Source organism: Trichomycterus rosablanca, chromosome 26 (genome assembly GCF_030014385.1).
Source record: "Trichomycterus rosablanca isolate fTriRos1 chromosome 26, fTriRos1.hap1, whole genome shotgun sequence".
NCBI classification, from domain to species: domain Eukaryota; kingdom Metazoa; phylum Chordata; class Actinopteri; order Siluriformes; family Trichomycteridae; genus Trichomycterus; species Trichomycterus rosablanca.
The window spans coordinates 5,903,028-5,924,157 of record NC_086013.1 but is presented as its reverse complement, the minus strand read 5'-3'; the positions used below and the strand labels follow the sequence as shown (position 1 = coordinate 5,924,157).

Sequence of the window (21,130 nt, the reverse complement as noted above, 5' to 3'; positions counted from 1 at the left end):
GTTCAAACTGTCTGCAATCGAATAAAAGTCAAAGTTTATGTAAGGAACACTGTGTTGTTATTTTATTAACCCAACTTTTTCTAATTTTGGGTTGTAGAAGCTTCTTAAATTTGACTAAGATTGAAATATTTAGGGGAACTTGAGGATGGGACTACGCAAATGCCACTGACATGATGCATTTTTATAATTTATTTCCTTTTGCAGCGGCCTAAAAAGAAAAAAAAGAGAAAAAAGAAGCAATTGCGCCAGTGAAACTCAGAAGTGGAAGTTACATAACATGGAAGCATCGCGTGCAAAGCAGCAGAGCAGATGAGAGCGAGCGAGCGAGCAGTCCAGGCGGAGAGCGCTGATGAGGGGGCGGGCTCTCCCGAGGAGGCTCTGCTCATGACGTAGTTTGATTGACGTGGATGATTTTCGGTCCGCCTGGGAATCGGTCCTGTTCGCGCTGGAGTCAGTCGGGCGGAGTCGTGATTATAGGCTGCAGGAGCCACGTTTCCAAGTTAGAGAAATAGTACTAAACTTCATTTCGGACCCGAATTTATTCAACCGTAGACTAGTAGTTTGCTCAGAAGGATTGTTGGAAGTGGATTTTGGTGGAAATTGGGATTTATTTTCGAGCTAACGCGGCTAGTTGCTAACTGCAGTTTTACGGAAAGAGAGATTTTCATGGCCCAGCTCTGACGGGACTTCGCTCAAGTTGCCAAAGTGAGTTGTAGTCGGTTTTTTAATTTTGTATTCTAATTTATATGCATTATTGTGTATTTTGTTCTATGTCTTTTGTGTATTTTTTATGTATTTGGTTTAAAAATGTTCTATGCTTTACTTTTTATCACTCAGTTCTGTGCGTACTTCTGTTCAGTTCGTTTATTCCAATTGCCAGGAACAGTGTGTTCTAACCGTCAATGCATAGCTCTGCGAGGGTGTAACAACTGCTTCGTAAGTTTTATATTTGAGTAAATAGTGCGAATTTAATGCTCACGGTAGTTTGTGTGGTGGTGTTGGAGACTAGTGTAACGTTACAGTCGTTTTTCTATATGGTTAGCAAGCTTACAATCTCAAAGCCTATCATGCTAACATACTTAGCCGGCTAACGCTAGTACATATCTTGTTGCGAGCACGTATGTAGCATTAGCCGTGACAACGCACCGAACGCAGTCCTTATTCAAGCTCTCTGAAAAGTTTATTGTGCATTTTATTTAATTTACCACTTTATACAGTTTAATTGTATTTTCTGCATTGTTTGCAATAATTGTTAGTCATTTTAGCTAACGTTAGCGCTGCACAAGTTCTCAAGTGTTTCAGCTAGTCTCTGTGTATCTCATTACACACACACACACACACACACACACACACACACACACACACACACACACACACACACAGAGTCTGTCGAGGGCTTTAGCTGGTACTAAAACATTGTGTGCCGCAGAGCTGGAGTCTGTCCTAAAGCAAAAATCTAGTCAAGATTGAGTCAGCTATGTTTAGTTTGTGTTTGTTTCATGTTATAAATGCAAATCCTGCTAATAAACATTCTTAGTGACTGCAAATAACATATGTGCACTGTAGTTAATCAGTTTATATACATCTGCTGAGTAGAGATTTCTGTGTTCTATGGTTATTTTACTTCTGTTTACATTTACCATGTTAATATTTAATATGTACTATAACAGTATAACAGCTTTTTTGCAGGCTACAGTCTTATGTAATGAACCATAATGTTCTTCTATTTGTTGAACTTTAGTGCTTGCATAGGGGTAGACATCTTTTATAGCATATTAATTTTACTTTGGTCCATGCTGTTTTGTTACTAAATGTGTATTGTAACTGTTAATCTTGACATCTAGATCATTTAAAATCAAGGCTGCATTTGCTCTTATGTCAAACAATCATGGTAAATAATCATTTTCACTTTGCAAAGTTTATCATGCCTATGTATAGATCAGAGGTACATATTCATGCAAAATTTAGTATTCTTAAATCTGTGAGTTTTACTAAAGTCTGTTTCTTACATGCAAAATTGATTGATTGTTTTATAACAAGCATAAGCCTGTCATGATCGTGAAGTTTTTTTGGTTGTGTTAAATTTGTTCCATGTTATATATTACATTTGGGAATAGGTGGATAGCACTGTCGCCTCACAGCAAGAAGGTGCTGGGTTCGATCCCCAGGTGGGGCGGTCCGGGTCCTTTCTGTGTGGAGTTTGCATGTTTTCCCCGTGTCTGCGTGGGTTTCCTCCGGGTGCTCCGGTTTCCTCCGACAGTTCAAAGACATGCAAGTGAGGTGAATTGGAGACACTAAATTGTCCAGGACTGTGTTCGATATAACCTTGAGAAGTGATGAACTTTGTGTAATGAGTAACTACCGTTTCCTGTCATGAATGTAACCAAAAGTGTAAAACATGACGTTAAAATCCAAATAAACAAACAAACATTTGGTAAAATATATTTGCTCGTTATAAGGAAGCAGACAAACTAGGCCTATACTTTTGATGGCAAACCCACCAGGCTATTGAGTTTGCCGATGCGACTGCTCTGTCCTGTGATTTCTTTGCATCGAAACACAAAAACATTAGATGTTAAAAGGTACCTTAATAAAGCAATAAGCCACGAGAGGCCGTGCATTACTGTGATTTTAGCACGGGATGACGTTTTAAAACTTCTTTCCCCGTGCTAAAATCGTAACAGTAACGTACGGTCTCGAGTGGCTTATTGCTTTTATAAAACGGTGGTCAACATAAAATATAATAAATACAACAATGTTTAATTCATAAATGTATTTATTGTGTATAAAGTTACAATAAAGCATTCTTCCGCGACGCAAAATAGTTCGATTAACAGTGTTGCTAGGCAACATGAGGGTGAAAATAACATTAACTTTTTCTTTTCAGTGGCGTATTAATATGGAATGATGTGAGGTGGTCCTAGGTGTGCGTTTATCGGGGATTTTACAACGGCTTCGAACGCGGCTCAGCCAATCAGATTTTAGGACCGGAACCATCCGTTTTATAATGTGTAATTTAGAATAGAATTCACAAGAATAGAATGCACAATGTGTTGCAGTAATACAGACTGTTGTAAAAATTTGAAATATTAAAAAGCACTGCTTGAAAATTCTAATTGATGCATAATTCAACTGGAGCATGTTGTGACCAGAAATGTTAAATGCAGAGATGTGTGGCAGAAATATCCAGGATCAGGTTGTTTCTCATGTTTAGTTCTGAGAAATACTAATCACCATGCTGATTTTAATAATAATGTCCATAATACTAGCCCAGAATATCTGGTTATTTGCATGTATTCGATGAAGATAACTTGTTTGTTAGTAACTATTACAGTCTGTGTTTAAAGATCTTGAGAAAATGTTTTTTTTTTCGCTTGGTTTCACAAATAAATTTTGTAATCTTAGTTACTTTCATCTTGATCATAATAACCCAATTAAGTGCAAATAGAATGGGACATGTCTAGGTCTACTGTCAACAATGTTTGATATGCAGTTCTTGTTTTGTGTGTTGCAGGTTGTGGTAACACTGGCTTAACCTCATTTCAGACCTCTCACAAATGGAAACAATATTTTTAAAGCACCATGAGTGTACTTTAGATCACTGGAGAATTAGTTTTACCTAAAGGACTGACCACTACAAGTGGACAACTGCAGCATGATACCTTTGTAACTGTGTAGTTTTCAGATAAATATATTTTTGCATCGTAAAGAAAAAGTTTAGTCATATCCCAAGCAGTTTGTGAAAACATTGCAGGATTTTGACAAAGGCGCAGAACAAAATTTGTTCATAGTAAAAGATAAGCAATTCTAAGATATCAAGATGAGCGCAGAAGGATACCAGTACAGAGCACTGTATGACTATAAGAAAGAAAGAGAGGAGGACATTGACCTGCATGTCGGCGACATACTCATTGTGAGTAAAGGTGCTCTTTTAGCACTTGGTTATGGCGAAGGTCTGGAGGAAAGGCCGGAGGAGATAGGCTGGCTGCCTGGTTATAACGAAATGACTCAGGAAAAAGGGGACTTCCCTGGTACTTACGTGGAGTTCATTGGCAAGAAGAAGATTTCTCCACCAACACCAAAACCACGACCTCCCAGACCTCTGCCGGTTGCACCCGGACCAGCCAAGAGCGACTCGGACTCTGAGCAAGGAGGTGAGTAAGCTCCACTTTAGTTGGTATGTTCCCTTGAAAGCCCTTGTTTTATCAAGGAATCTCTTTTTAGCTAGCTTTTAATCACTAGTTCATTACTTTAACATGTGCCTGGGTACATCCTGAATGTGAACTAATCTCACCACACTACTCTCATGAGGGCAGTTAATCTTCTGCTTTTTGGAAGGTGGGGGAGGAAAACTGGAGGACCTGCATTATAACCACAAGGGAAAACATGCCAAACTCCAGACAGTGACTGGAGGCAACATTTCTTGGGCTGTTTTCTTGCCTAGTTGTCAGAAAGCCATTTAATGCCTGTATGTATTGGCATGTGCTAAGTAGTCTGATTTTGTTTTCACGGTGGTGCAGGGGTGTTTAGCACAGCGGTATCACACTGTATGGCTAAAAGTATGTGGACACTTGATCACGAGCTTGTTAGACATCCCTTTAATTAATGTGCGGGCGGCACGGTGGCCAAGTGGGTAGCACTGTCGCCTCACAGCAAGAAGGTCCTGGGTTCAATCCCCAGGTGGGCCGGTCCGGGTCCTTTCTGTGTGGAGTTTGCATGTTCTCCCCCGTGTCTGCGTGGGTTTCCTTCGGGAGCTCTGATTTCCTCCCACAGTCCAAAAACATGCAAGTGAGGTGAATTGAAGATACAAAATTGTCCATCACTGTGTTTGATATAACCTTGTGTAATGAGTACCTACCGTTCCTGTCATGAATGTAACCAAAGTGTAAAACATGACGTTAAAAATCCTAATAAACAAACAATGTGCATCAATGTTGGGGGGCTAATAATGGCCTCCTTTCCTTTGAATATACTTTCCACGAGATATTGAAACTATTCATTCCAGTTTATCTCACTGGTCCTTAATGGCATGAGGCTCTGGGTAAGGCCTCTGTGCAGGCCATCTGAAGTTTCTCCACATTAATCTTGTACATTTATACATTTAATAGATATTAGTTTGATTGAAACACCTGGACTCAGTCATTAGATTGGTGTCCAGATACTTTTGGCTGTACAGCGTATATACGTTCAATTAAAAGTAGAGGTTTTAGAAATGTTTTGTTCCTGTTAGAGCTTTCACTTAGATTGAACAAATTGAAGTGCATCATGCCTGGCGGATGCTTCCTGATCAGAACCTAATGCATTGAGTAAAGAAAGAAAATTAGTGACGCATGCTGCATTAGATTCTGATTAGTAAGCATAGAGAAAAATTATTGTTGCCATGGTTGCAAAATGACTAGAAGCTCTTTTATTAGCACACAGAACATTAGATAAATAGTGTTTTATTAGTTCTCATAATTGACAATGGTTAAACCAGCATGTCGTTCTACTTCCTGACCCTATGTGGTCTGTCCTGTCTTATATACCATATGCTATGCTAAGGCCCTGTCAGTCTTTCTCTGAGGTACAGAAATGCTCATATAGATAGTTCTTAAAAATCCAGCATTACCCCTCGTACTACAGTTTGCTATTTCAAAGGTTAAGAACTTTCAGCGGTCGCATTTGGTAGATTTTAACCGGCCGCAACAAAACCCGTTTGAGGGGGAGGAGGCTAAACAGCATAACATGTATGTCCTTGATATTAGGCAGAGCTTTTGGAGTACCACAGAATGCTGGTTTGACCCAGTATGAGTACTGACTGTTGTAGTAGTGATATGTTAATTTTACTTGCCTGAACTCGTGCATGCAGGCAAAGTCAGTTAACTCAACTCTTGTCATCCTGGCATTAATGTCACTTGGCTGTTAAAATTAGGTTCATTATTTTAACCCAAAACATTGTTTAAATTACTGTTAGTCACTTGCTAGTAATTAGCATTCATAATAAGTTTTTAATCTGAAAATCGAGTATTTTAAAGTTTAGATTACCAGTAATACATCATTAATAGAGAACGTCTGTTACACTGGAGGTGCACAGAATACTAGGTTTTCTGGCACAATTAAACACGTTATTGTTTATCAACATTCAAAAATTCAATTCTGATAGTTATGAAGTCATTTTTAATAACTGACAGTTAATATTAGAGAGTATAGTACTAAGTGTTATGCAGTAAGAATTTTGTTCTCAAATGCTTTCCTGCTATGAACAGCGAAACAAACAATTAATCTTAAACCATTAGGCATACATAGTATATGTTGCAGAGATCTTCACAAGTCACAAAATACGAGTCCGAGTCAAGTCACAAGTCAATATAATATACACAAAACACATATTGGAAATGTAGTGTAGAAATAAACAAATAATATATAAGTTCAGATAAAAAACAACAACAGATTAGCAACAGATTATTTTGCCGTTTTACTTTGTGCCTTTACTTTCCTAGTCATTGTGCAAACGAATGTAATTTCCGTAACAAGAAGGTACCAGTTAAAAGCTTAAACTGGTACGTTTTGTTTTCATTGCAAAACAAAAGTGCGCAATAAATCACGGCAGAGCGGCCAAAATCCAAAACACAGCAAAAAAAAAAATCATAACCACTGCTTACCTTAGCTTCTGTTCTTCCAGATGCTATTAAATTTATAAGCGTGTGTTGTTCCATTAGGAATATAATCCGTTATTTTATAAATGTGTGCTTATAATTAAGAACCTCCAAACTTTTCCCGATTGTTAAGTAAAACACGAACTCGTTAGAAAGCCAATCAAGCGTTTCATTGACACATCATCTGTGTGACACAAACTGAATAAATGCAAATAACAGCATTTCTTACTAAAATTTAAAATCAGAAGGTCTGATTGGTTCAGAAAGCGGTCTTTCAACCATTGGCGCCAATTCTGTAGGAGCGTTCCATTCACCCCAGTTGTTCCTGTGAAGTGCACTACGTAGGTTATTCCACCATTTTAAGTGAGATTCCAATCCAAAGGTAACGAAAATGTTGAAATGAAGTGCACTTCAAATATAATTGTGACACATAACTAATGTTAACACATGCTGACGCTAGGGACTCTTGTTGTTTACGAGTCCCCATCTCTGATATGTTGTAATGCATTAGTCATTTTAAACACATAGAATATGAAATTCTGCATGTGTATATGTCAGTGCTGCTGTATAGCTGTTAAACTACGAATTATATTGTTTTAACTAATGTCAGCAATAGCTTTAAGATACTGGCTTCTTCCCTGCTATTTAGTTATTTTTTTGGTTGTGAAAAGAGGTTAAAAAGAAACTTTGTTTAAACATGGTCTTGTTCCAATACTTATAATTTAAGCATTTACTTTCGTTTTTGCTGTTATGACAAGCTACTCTAGAGCTGACTCCTGTCTGGAATCTACCCGGTCGCAGGTTTCCTTCGGGTCTTTTAGTCTCCTTGGGATGACATTGTGAAATTCTTGTGAGGTCTGCAGAGGTAGCAGTCTCTATGAAGGCTGGCAGTGTTTAGTGACAGCTTTGTAGCTTGGTGCAAGGGTGATTGTGGCACCAAGAGAAGAAAAGTCTCTGTTTGCTTTAGTGGGAGGCAGAGAAAGGGACTAAACGCAGGCACTGAGGCCCAGGGTCTGGAATCTTGTTGTTTCTTGACCCTTGTGATTTATTACCTGCCATCCAAGGATCTGGCAGATATTTCTGTCTCTCTTCTTTCATCCCCTCCCTCTTCTCTCCACGCTTCTTTCCCCCCGTTTCTCCTTTTAATGTTGATGTAGCTGGGACTCCGTTCAGCTGGAGGAGGGGGGGAGGCCAAAGTTGAGGAAGAAGGCTGGCTTTGAGGGGAAGGGTTGAAAGCAGGAGCTTTGCGTTTGTGGGTTCTTGCTCAACCCTCTCTCTTTTTCTCTCTCCAAGCCACATGGGCTTACTTCAGAGAGTAGCAGATGTGGAATTCCAGTTCGTTCCGGCTCCCTAGCTTTTAAAAACATTAATGTGCTCCTTTTCGCAGGCCTCTGGAGTGAGAGGATCGGTATGTGCTCTGGCGAAACCAGCACAGCCAACTTTAGAATAGCTCTTTTCACAACTGCTTCCACTCATTTTGCTTTGCTTTGCTTTCCAAAGCTTTAGTTTTTATAAGAAGCCACAATTTGATTTAGTAAGCTTTAACTGACGACAGTGTTTGCAAATTAAGTTTTATGCATCAAAATGTATTCGCTTTAATTTGGCCATGTTACATACAGGCACACACCAGGAGGAAATTTAACATGTCACATACTCTGTTTTTCACTTTTATTCTGAAAAAAGTTAAGTTAGGATAAAATAGGTCCTTACATATAGCTAAACAGTTACTTTTTAAGCATATTACAATATACACTGTCTATTAGGGATAAAATTTTTAACCAAAAAAAAACTTGTAGGGCTGCCACTAACTATTTTATGGATTAGTCGATTAATCTAATGATTAATTCTGAATCTCTTTTACTCTTTTATTTTAACAACAAACTGTACGGCATAATATGGCACAAAACTAAATGTAAACAGGGTTTATGTCCATATTATCAAATTCTCAAGTGCTCCATATTAAACAAAGTGCACCATGTGTTTATGGCATTCCGTACACAAAGCAAAGTGCTTAAACTTATGGCAGAAATAAAACAGTTAGAGGTGGGCACGTCTCATTAAGTCCAACATACAGTCATGACAGAATGAGTCCAGATTCTAACTTACACATTCACTCAAATGTACTTCAAATTCTAAGCCATGTAAACAAAGTGGTAAGCGTTTCACTTTGACCGCGCAAAATCCCACAAAAATTGCGAGTCCAACGGAGCAAAGTGCGTGGCGGTCGTTAAGAAATGCGGTATTCCAAGATCTCTGCGATTAAGAAGCTTAATGAACCAATATACAGTAGAAGTAAAAATGCGCCCTAACCGAACTCACTAAGGAATACAGTATTCTAGGATCTCCACGATTAAGAAGTTTAATGAAACAGGATGTGCAACATCGCGCTAGTGCTGCTCTGGTGCCAGTTTTAAGTATTCCCAAACTTTTGATGATTTGGGTCTTGGAAAACTTTGAGCTTTTCTTTGAAAGCTCTCTACAATCGGTCTCTGACTGCTGCAGACAGCATTTTTTAAGACTGCACTTAATGCCAGCAACCAGTGACTGGACCAAATACGACTTAGGTCATGCACGCAAGTAGTGCAAGTAGTGCTAAGGGAAATCATATGAACTCTTATATGAATGGAAACATTGTTGAAATTACAAAAGATCGTTTATAAGCATAGTTTTAAAAATGATGCATCGACTTAAAATATTGATGTCGACGCATTTTTGCGTTGACGTCATCGACTAGGTCGACCAATCGCGGCAGCCCTAAAAACTTGACATTAGTTGATGAGTAATTGATAACTGACAACCTTATAATCCCTCACTACAATGTAAACCAAGTCACTACATTACACTGTTTTTATTTCATAAAGTAGAAAGACTTGTTTATATGAAACATTGTGAACATGCCACTAATGTAGAACATAAACACCGCAAGCAGAACCAGTTCAACAGAATGTAACCTGTAGTCTGTAACCAGTTATTACAAGTGGTGACTAAACATCCTAATCATTAATAAAGATGCAGTGGTTCTCCCTGTGTCTGTGTGGGTTTCCTCCAGGTGCTTGTGTAATGAGTAACTACCTTTCCTGTCATGAATGTAACCAAAGTGTAAAACATGACGTTAAAATTCAATAAGCAAACAACCAACCACACTTTGTCCATTTTATCAGCTCCACTTACAACATAAAAGCACTTTGTAGTTCTACAGTTTTTGACTGTAGTCCTTCTGTGTTTCTGCATGCTTTGTTACCCCCCTTTCATGCTGTTCTTCAATGGTCAGGACTCTCCCAGGACCACTACAGAGTAGATATTATTTGGGTGGTGGATCATCCTCAGCACTGCAGTGTCACTGACATGGTGGTGGTGTGTTAGTGTGTGTTGTGCTGGTATGAGTGGATCAGACACAGCAGCACTGACGGAGTTTTTAAACACCTCACTCTCACTGTTGGACCGAGAATAGTCCACCAACCAAAAATATATCCAGCCAACAACACCCTGTAGGCAGTGTCCTGTGACCACTGATGAAGGTAGTGTAGAAACCAGGAGGTGGTTTTAATGTTATGCCTGGTCGGTGTATGTATGTCTGTTTAGAACATTTTTGTTTTCTCAAACTTTTTTTTTCCATTAGGAAAGCATAAAAAGCTTATCTGTAGGAACAATCTGCACAATAGTGCTGTGTCTTGTTGTTTGTATTGAGAATAGTGATGACTGATCTAGTTAAATTGGATACAACCTAAATGACCCGATTTTTATCTATCTTTGTGTCAAGGTGAGGGACGGGAAGATGTAGCACCAGTAATATGCTTGTTTTGTTGGACTCTGTGTAGTGGTTTGTCTCTTTGGAAATGTGCTGCTACACTTTTTTGGCTTTGACTCTTTTATATATATATATATAGATATAGATATAGATATTTTGTAGCACTTTGTAGTTCTACAATTACTGACTGTAGTCCATCTGTTTCTCTGCATACTTTTTTTTTTAACCTGCTTTCACCCTGTTCTTCAATGGTCAGGACCACCACAGAGCAGGTGTTATTTAGGTGGTGGATCATTCTCAGCTCTGCAGTGACACTGACATGGTGGTGGTGTGTTAGTGTGTGTTCTGGTATGAGTGGATCAGACACAGCAGTGCTGCTGGAGTTTTTAAATACCGTGTCCACTCACTGTCCATTCTATTAGACACCCCTATCTAGTTGGTCCACCTTGTAGATGTAAAGTCAGAGACGATTTCTCATCTATTGCTGCTGTTTGAGTCGGTCATCTTGTAGACCTTCATCAGTGGTCACAGGACGCTGCCCACAGGGTGCTGTTGGCTGGATATTTTAGGTTGGTGGACTATTCTCAGTCCAGCAGTGACTGAGGTGTTTAAAAACTCCAGCAGCGCTCATACCAGCACAACACACACTAACACACCACCACCACCATGTCAGTGTCACTGCAGTGCTGAGAATGATCCACCACCTAAAATAATACCTGCTCTGTAGTGGTCCTGTGTGGGTCCTGGCCATTGAAGAACAGCATTAAAGGGGGCTAACAAAGCATGCAGAGAAACAGATAGACTACAGTCAGTAATTGTAGAACTACAAAGTGCTCCTATATGGTTAGTAGAGCTGATGAAATGGACAGTAAGTGTAGAAACTAGGAGGTGGTTTTAATGTTATGCTGACAAGTGAAAGTGTTCAAACATTTGCTTTGTTGAGCAAAAGGAAATACACACTTTGCAAGTTCTTGCAGGTCTTGGGTGTTTTGATCACACAGTGAAATGGATTTTTTTTCTCCTTTCTCTTAAATTAGTAACACACAAGCTGAGGCCTTTTATTTTATAAGCTGATAAGAGGTTTGTTGCCTTAAGGCATAATACATGAGGGTACTTGATCTGTTGCTTTTCTTTTATGTTAATTTTTGTCAGAGGTTTTCCTTTTTTGCTTTTTTCTTTATTGAGCAAGTCTAAGAGGCCTTTATCTTTTGTTTTGTTAAGCAGTTCATAGAAACCATATTTCTTACACTGATGACACACTTAAAATAAATTTGGAACACTTGGGCTCTAGGGAAGAAAGAAAGAAACTATTGAGGCTCACCACAAGGCCAAATTTTAGATGCACCTAAAAAAAAAGTTGTGCTTGAAAAGTATGGAACTGAAAGGAAGAAAACTGAGAGGGTGTTGGAACAAGACACAGAGAATGAAGTACAGGACTACACGTCGCGTAGCTGGAGTTTAAGATAATGTAGGACTCTCCTTCTCAGGGCCTCTTTAGCACTTGGTTGAACATCTGCTGTGCGAAACCACTCACTGAAGGAGAATTGTTACTTCACAAAGAATGTGCACTTTCCCCTGAGCCCAGGAATAAGCAGCTGGGGGTTGTATGGTCCTCCTCTTTTCCCAGTGTACAGCAATATAGATATACCCTTGTGTTTAATACACCCTCTGCCCCGGAAAAGACCCTAACAAATGCTTTGGCTTGGTGAGCGTCCAGAAAGGACAGCCTCCACCCCCCACATTCTGAGCCCTAGTGGCTAGACTGTGACCAGCCTGCAGTTGTGGTTATATGTTTCTGTACGCGTTTCTGTCGGCAAGCTTGGACAACTTGTACCCAGCAGACAGATTTAGCTTTGTGCTTACCCACTACAATTGTCTCTGTGCAGATGGCACTGATCAGGAGCTCGGTAAGGCGTAGAAATCTTGGCTGCCATACTGGGCTACAAAACCAGATTTTAGGTTGAAACAGTCTGTACTCCCACACTTTTTTTTTTTTTTTTTTTTATACTTTGGGAAGGGCTCGGAAAGTTGTGCAGTCGTTTATGCATAGCAAATGAGTGTAAGGCAAAGGAAATGCTGCAGTAGTGGAATGTCTGGAAGTGGTGGAAGTACATGATCCCACAAAGCACCACCACCCTAAATATCGTGTTTTCAAATAGCTGGATGGTTGGAAAATGGATTTATTGAAACGGATGCTAAAAATAACTGAACTGAAGTCGACTTGTGTTAAGACGATTGGAAGTTGTACACGTTTTTGTTTCACTGCACCATATTCAGAACAAGTGGGTCTTTGTTTAATAAGCTGGACATGCTTAAAAGGCTGAATACGGAGTTATTAATTGCTACTACGGCTGGCTCGATACCACTTTTTTATGTCCGATACTGCAAATTGAGTATCTACCGATACCAGTCCGATACGGTCATTTCTCCTCTCAAACAACTAAGCAGTAATAATACATGTCTCAATGCACCATGGTTAAACTAGCTATCTAAATAACAATGCTCAGACTGTGAAACAAATATTCTAAAGGAATAAATACAGAACCTACAACACACTTGTGCAAAACTGCTGTTTTTATTTGAACTTTTACACACAGAACATTTAGCAGCATTTTGGCTTGTTTAACAGCACCGTGCAAACATTTAAAATAAAATGTACAGTGCAACTTTATCTGTGTTTAAGAAATAAATAATAGTTTCAATATAAAATTCTAGATTTGTCAACTTTTAGCAGCTTATTAGATCAATAATAGTTTTAATTAGCTTTTAAAGCAGGTTAAACATTCACATTTATTTAATATGTGAAGCAGGCTGAAATGAGCATAATTATAAAGTGGTTGGTTTGTTTGGTTAATTATATAATTCAAGCCGCTCAGGTGGCGCAGCGGTAAAAACACACTCTGGAACCAGAGCTGGGATCTCGAATACATGGTATCGAATCTCAGCTCTGCCTACCGACTAAGGCTGAGCGGCCACATGAACAACGATTGGCCTGTTTTTCAGAAATGGGCGAGACTAAGCCGGCTGGGGTCGCTCTCTCATATATGGTGCAATTACGACCTGCTGGCTGATTGATGGCTCCTGCAAGGAGATGAGAAAAGAGTGCTCTCAGGGTGCGTCTCTGCGTACACAACGCTGAGCTGCACTGCACTGCTGCCCACGTGTCGGAGGGGGCATGGGTTAGCTTTGTTCTCCTCAATCGGAGCGGGGATCAGCATTGGTGGAGAGGAAGCATGACGCAATCGGGCAGTTGGATGCGCTAAAAAGGGAGAAAAAGCATAAAGAAAAAAATAATAATAATTATTATTATATATATAAATCGAGCTTGTCAGTCTTCTGTTTATACCTCTTGTACAATTAATTAAATTAATTAAAATAAAAACATTTTTATACCCTAATTTATTTTTCATCCACTGGTTCATTCTGGTCAGGTTGGCAACAGGTCCACTTTCATTGTAAATCATAGGCTCAAGGAAAGAATACCCTGGATTGGCCGTCAAACACAGCCAATAATGTCCATATAGATGCTCAGCCTACCAACAGCATCGTTAAAATTTGAGCCCTGATTTCAGCAGTTTATTAACTTTTTTTATACTACTGAAAATAACCAAAATGCCATCACTAAAGTATAGGCGGAAACTTTATTAAGCCAGAGGGAATGTCAGTTTCTTTACAGTGAAAATAAAATTTTTCTAGCTTTTAATAAAAAAACAGAATGTTACTAATTGCATTCAGAATTACTGTAGCCCAACAAAAAGGGCCCTTTTAAACCTAAGAAAAGCAGTTGATATTTTTTCCATGTTTATGTGTGTGTGCGCCTGGGCTGTGGTTTTGGGAGCTGCAGTAAAACGCTCTTATTTAAGAGGTCATGTGCGTGAGAACGCACACATGTGTCTTTCATTACTGGCCGCCTCCAGAGACTCAGGGCTGAATTGGCAAATCTTCTTACTGGAGGCTGAGCATGTCTGATCGACAGATTAGCAACACATTGAATGGAGGGGAGATGAAGACAGCGAGGGCGAAGAAGAACTATAATATGCACACGGAGAACTGAAAATAATAGTAAAACTGATAGAAAGGTCCCTTCTGAAGTCCTCCAGTCGGTGTAGTAGTCTTGTGTAGTTTGCTTTCTTTTTATATTCCTTTCTTGAGTAGAGAATAAAACATATAAAAAGCCACATCCTTTGGTTCATTCCATTTGTTTAAACTAGTGTCACCTTGAAGGAAACCTGTTCTTCTAAAAGACCATACATGTCTAGGTAAAGACCAGAAAAAATTAAATAGTTCTTAAAAGGGCAATTGTAGCCTAGCTGTTAAGGTACTCGAATAGTAATCCAAAGATCGCTAGTTCAAGCCCCGCCACTGCCAGGTTGCCACTGTAGGGCTCTTGAGCAAGGCCCTTAACCTTCATATGCTTAGATAATACACTGTCATGGTACTGTAAGTCGCTTTGGATAAAAGCATCTGCTAAATGCTGACAATGTAAATGTAAAATCACTTTAAACTAAATGTATACCAGCCAAATGCTGGAACTCGATTAAAAAACACACAATAACATAATTGAAACCAGCCGATTTAATTTTAAGCATCATCTTTTGGAAGTGAATGAACTCCCCCAGAAAGTGCACAGTTACAGTGACCGTTGAAAAGCCCTTTAAGAAAACCCATTTATTTGTGGGTCTAAGGAAAAGCAGGTTACACAATCGGACCCTCTAATTTAGCTCGTGGGTCTGCTATCTTTAGCTCACCCTGCAGTTCGGCCGATTCAGACAGACCGTCTAAGCCTGCATGCACTGCACGCCATGGCCAGCTTTACCTAGAGGTTCCGCAAATACAGTCCTCCTCTCGCCTACCTTACAGAACAAAACTGAGAGCGCTGCCTCGTTCGTAGTCCGAGGCGTGTGTCGACTCGCTCCCGAGGCCCTGTTCCTCCCTGTTACTGTGGTAACCGAAAGCAGAGCAGCTTCTCCTATTGGTGGCGGGAAGTGGCGTGTGCATCACATGTCACATGACCGGTTAGAGAGCACAGGCACCTTTATTTCTGCTTGGAGTGGCTCATAAAATTCTGCTATTTACCAATTGCACATGCAGCAATGAAGAATGTGTCTGAATGATGTTACAAGTCATTTCGGACTGTTACATAGTATTTTGATAGAAAATGGGCTTTCTAAAAGCTCTATATGTATGCCGGAGACTACAACCTTCAATTTAGGAAGTCAGTGATTGTGCTTACATGCGCACCAATGATTAGATTAAGCTCACATTCTGGCAGTAATGTGATTATTCTAATGCTCATGTGGACAGCATACTTTAATTATCTTTAATTAGGCACATATTTGCATTATGATTGATTTTGATGAAGCTACCTGGATTTTTGCCCAATATGTGGGTTATTCTACTCATGCATACAGAGTTTTCTGCAACTATGCTTGTGTACATAAGCACTCTGCATTCTTTGTTTTTTTTGTCTATTTGTTTTATTTATGCATTCTCTTCCAATTTAGCGTAGTTTAGGGTATATTGCTGCTCACGCCTCCGACGACCCGCACGGGACCCTTTTTCACCTATGCATTCTGCACAGGGGCCTCTCTATCTGCCAATTAGGGTCCTTACACAGCGTTTGTTCATTTGTTTGTTTGTTTATTCGGATTTTAACGTCATGTTTTACACTCTTTGGTTACATTCATGACAGGAACGGTAGTTACTCATTACACAAGATTAATCAGTTCACAAGGTTATATCAAACACAGTGATGGACAATTTTGTGTCTCCAATTTACCTCACTTGCATGTCTTTGGACTGTGGGAGGAAACCGGAGCTCCCGGAGTAAACCCACGCGGACACAGGGAGAACATGCAAACTCCACACAGAAAGGACCCGGACCGCCCCACCTGGGGATCAAACCCAGGACCTCCTTGCTGTGAGGCGACAGTGCTACCTACTTAGTACACAGCGTTTAACGAACCCGCCCTAGCAGAAACGTGTCTGCTGCAGGCACTGCCAATTACGCCCACTGGACGGTGCCCAGCCGACCGGTGGCAACGCTGGGTTTCGAATCGAAGAGTTCAGAATCTCCGCACTGGTGCGCTAGCGGAATATCCACTCTGCATTCTAACAAAAATTCTTAGGGGATAGGCGAAGCTCTGCATTGGATTGGCACCCTGTCCAGGGTGTTCTTGCCTTGCACACAGCGTTTTCCGTTGGAATGGGACCAGCCACGACCCTGTCCAGGGTAAAGCAGTTGCTTGAAATAAAAATAGACATAACTACCCGAGGAACTGGATGACAAGAAGGAAAGCAAAACATTTAGAATCATATTAGGTTACTTAGACCACAAACAATAGCTCAAAAAACATCTCGGTCATTGAACGTAACTGCAATATTGTTCTTCTAACTGATAAACAGTCTCATTTTTACAGTCTGTATGTATTTAAACCAGCAACACATTTTAACATTGCAATTGAATCTATGCATGGTTTGTCCAGGTGCATGATGTATTGAAGAACTGATTCAGACAACATTATGCTGCAACTACCGGCCCATCAACACGCAGCATGTCTATTGCCCATGTGTATGACATAAATAAACTAATTACGGAGTAGAAATTAAGCTAGTTTAATGAAATTATTCATCATAAAAAAAAAAAAAAGACCTTATAATAATTAAAGTTATGTGTATATGTGGCTATTTGAGTAATCGAATTACTACCAGATTCTGATGATTCAAACTGTGTTCATGTAAACACATTTATTGTCACACCTGATATCATTATCATTATCAAGAGGATAAAGATAGCATCTGACTGGCTTTAACTTTCAGCGTCACCTTCTTTCTCTCTACATTTGGTCTGGAAAGGAGTGTTTCCGAGAAATGCTAAAGCAATGAGCCGAAAACATCTCGCCAATTTTTATTAGTGTCATTTAACCTAAGCGATCCGAGTACCAGTGATATCGAGTCACCTAGTTTTCCTAGAAAGAAACGCAACCCAACCCTCCTACTTGTTCCACTATGACCATGCATGAGGCTCTATGAAACAGATTTCATTTAAGTTTTTAGAGAATTTAATACAATATGTAATGAGATTTCTGTGTAAAATATAGAAATAAGTGTGAGTTATTTTAAGAAGTGTTTTAGTACTAGCCCAGAGAGGTGAATTAAACTCATAACAAAGCTAACTGACATATATTTGCTGTTGAAATGGGCGTCTTTGTACAAGTGTTCCAAAAAGCACCTTACCTTAGTTCTTTTCTAAACCTCGACCACTTATTACACAGGCACCTAGTGTTTGTCTAACACTGCAAAACAAACATGATTTTAACTGATATGAAGAAGTTCTGTAATTAATAGGGATGTAATGATCTACCCACAATGCGATACGATTCACAATACCGAGTTCACGATACGATTTTTTCCCGTTTTTTTTTTAAAAAACAAAATGAAATTGAAGCAGAATTGAGACAGCTTCCTTTTATTATTTCTCTTAAGAATAAAACATATTTTATTTATCTAAATAATGAATGCCCTTTTATTTCTGAGGTAGGTACAAACTATGCAAAACAATGCTGCACATTTCCCTTTTTGTGTAAAAAACCAAAAAAAACAAATGAATTTTAAAACAAATCCTACATAATATAAATAAATGAATAATACAAATAAAGAAAGTATTTCACATAAATAAATTTGGCTGGAAAATTCTGTACAAAATCCTGTGTAGTGATGTCAACCAGGCGAGGTGAATAGCGCCAGTGGCCTCTGGTGTTTAAAGTGAATATTAGGGACTCTACCCATGATGTGATGCGATTCACGATACTGGGTTTACAACACGATTTTTTTCCCGATGTTTTTTTTTATTGAAATTGAAGGCAAATGATGATTATTTCTCTCAAAAAAATAAAATACTGTATTTGTGCTTATCGTTTATTTATCTAAATAATGAATACCCTTTTATTTCTGAGGTAGGTACAAACTGTGCAAACAATTTTAAATTAAGCCCAATTTGGCTGAAAAACCCCGAATTTGGCATCCAGGCGTATAGCGCCAGTGACGTTTAACCAGGTGAGGTGTATAGCGCCAGTGCCCTGTGCTGTTTTAAGTGAATATCAATTTATTATACATGTCAAATCGATTTGAATCGTGGAATTTTTGAATCGGTTATTAACTGTATTGTGGTGAACCGTTACATCCCTAGTGAATATCGATTCATTTGACATGAATTACTGATTCAAATCGTGGCACCCTGTATATGTATTTTTTTGTTTCTTTGGAAGCACTTGTAAACAGTTCAGGAGACCTGAGCTTTATACCATGAAGTTGGCCGAACATACACAGCTTGTTGGCTTTACATAACAGAAGGTTTAATTGGTACCATTAAAGCAAATTGGAATAGTTTAGTAAACTCAGACTTTGTACTTCTGTGTTTAGTTATTTCAATAAAAATGCTGTTCTTATTACAGTAAAAAAAAAAAGCTTACTTTAAACAGGTTTTTATTCGCCTGTTTTTCACATTCGTTTTTTTGCACATGGAAATTATTTTAATGAGTTAACAAGCAGCCATTTTCAGTGTTGACTTTTTTCTTCTCCTTGAACATTCAGAAAGAACTACTGTTAAATAAATAACACATTTATGTATAAATGATGTTGCTTTTCCCCAGTTTTAAGCTGTGTGCACCAAATACTAGAGGGGAACCGTAAGGGCACACTACGCCCTGACACATTTAAAAGATATTGTAAAGGCGTCCAGGTGGCGCAGCGGGATATTCCGCCAGCACACCAGCGCCGAGATTCTAAACTCCTCAATTCAAAACTCGCCGTTGCTACCAATCTAGCGGGCATTATTGGCAGTGCCTGCAGCAGACACGGTTCTGCTAGGGCGGGATGACCGGACTACGTGGGTGGGGTCTTCATACGCTGTGTAAGGACCCTGAGTGTAGAAACAAGGAGGTGGTTTTAATGTTATAACTGATCGGTGTAGAACTTGTGTGATAAATCTATCATATGTCGGGAGGATCTGCATTTAATATTTATACGTTCATTGTTTAAAAAGTGTGTTTCTCTAAAACAAATTAGACCCGTATTGGAACTTTTAAGTAGAGCAGAGAGAATAAAATTAGCCCTGACGGACATCTTATCCACTGTAGCCAGGTTCAGCAGGCTGGTTCTCAGAAACTGTAGGGTAAAGGTTACACCTTGGATGACTTGGCAGCACAGTACTTCTGTTTGTTTTGTTTCTTTCCACACCTTAGGAAAATAATAACTTGCAGTCGCAGCTTTTAACTTGATATCACCAACACATGTTGATGTGGCAATGTGTCCTGTGCTTTTGGGTGTGAGAAACAATAACATTTAACAAGCTATTACTTGAAATGACCATACATTTGTATTTTAATTGTTTTTTGTAATACATTTGATGCTTTTTAATGAAAAATAAAACTCTTCAAATGTAGCAGTTTAAATTGTTCTTAAGTGTCTCTAAAGCATTTTGTTACATTTTTAGCACAGTTTATTGATGCATCACTTACTTGTGGTTGATAGACATTATAATATACAAGAGTCTGTCCCAAATGGCACTTTAAATTCTACAGTTGTCTTATGCCTAGTTCACACATAACAATTTTTCCCCTGATTTTCGCTCGCCGACTGGTCGACGCTAGATTTGCCAGCTCGGGAGCAACTCTGCATTCGCTCGGCGATCAAAACTTGGCTCCCAATCACTGTGTGAACTGCTCGACAACTCGATTCGAGCGACTCGCCGAGCGCTAGGAGACTAAAGTGAGATATCTAGCTTGTCAAATATCTGGATCTGAGTCGCGCAACTGGCAATGAGTGCGGTATCGAACAGCCAATGAGAACGCAAGATACGGTGTGAGGGGAAACGCAGGGAAGGCGTTGTAAAAAGGTGGGACAGGGGCATAATATAGTTTATCATTCTCTACAAAACATATTACCAACGTTGCATTGCAAAAATATTTATTAACCTTCAACTCACTATAGAACAATCCATGCTGTTCGCGTAGCCAAATCAACTCCGATTCATTTAGTTTTTCTCCTTGATTTTACGCTGCACATCGCCACTTGTTGACGTGCATTTTTGGACGTGGTATCATTAAACTTTTCGTCATCTCTCGCGTTTGTTTTCGTGACAAAATGTAGTCTGGGAGACCAGAGAAGCTCACCTGCGTTTCCAGTTGGTGATAGATGGTGTAGTGTGAACCCCACCGCCTTGAAAGACTCCCGATAGATATCCAGTTGTGTAGTGTGAACTGTTCAGCGATCTGACGACTTGGAAAGTCGTGTAGTGTGAACTTGGCGTAAGTCTGTGGACCAATGACATAAATTTTACATAAACTAGTTTTAGTTCAAAGAATAGAAGCAACAGTAAATGTGTCCCATTCGTAAGCACTCAGTGTATTACACAGCTTTAACACTGCCAGTATACAGGCTTGTGAGAAGTGTATGCTTCTGAAACACCGGCCTGTAAATCCAAATAAAACATCCTTTAAGCCACACAGCCCTTTTAAACGCGCACCTGTGCTGCTCTTTCCACATAAGTTGGCCAGTCAGCCAGTTTTTCCTAAAATTCCCAGTCACCTTTACCTTCATCCTTCCGTTAGCTTCTGACTTTCACATTGAGTGCTTTTCTTTGCACACCCTGTTCACTTTTGACCAATTCCAGATGTGCTTTGCAAAAAATCTCCACCCTGCCATTTTTGGAGTCAACACAAACTCATAAAGGTAGCTGGTCCACACG

At 39.4% G+C, this 21,130-nt stretch overlaps 1 protein-coding gene across 1 annotated transcript in view; it reads left to right on the top strand.

Moving 5' to 3' along the window:
* The first annotated feature begins 441 nt into the window (after positions 1–441).
* pik3r1 (phosphoinositide-3-kinase, regulatory subunit 1 (alpha)) overlaps positions 442–21,130 on the top strand; it is a 35,623-nt gene continuing 14,934 nt past the window's right edge. The window contains exons 1-2 of the mRNA XM_062989074.1: positions 442–705; positions 3,515–4,154. Of these exons, the coding sequence (XP_062845144.1) occupies positions 3,821–4,154 (334 nt within the window). The 5' untranslated portion in view covers positions 442–705; positions 3,515–3,820. The remainder of the gene's footprint in view (positions 706–3,514; positions 4,155–21,130) is intronic.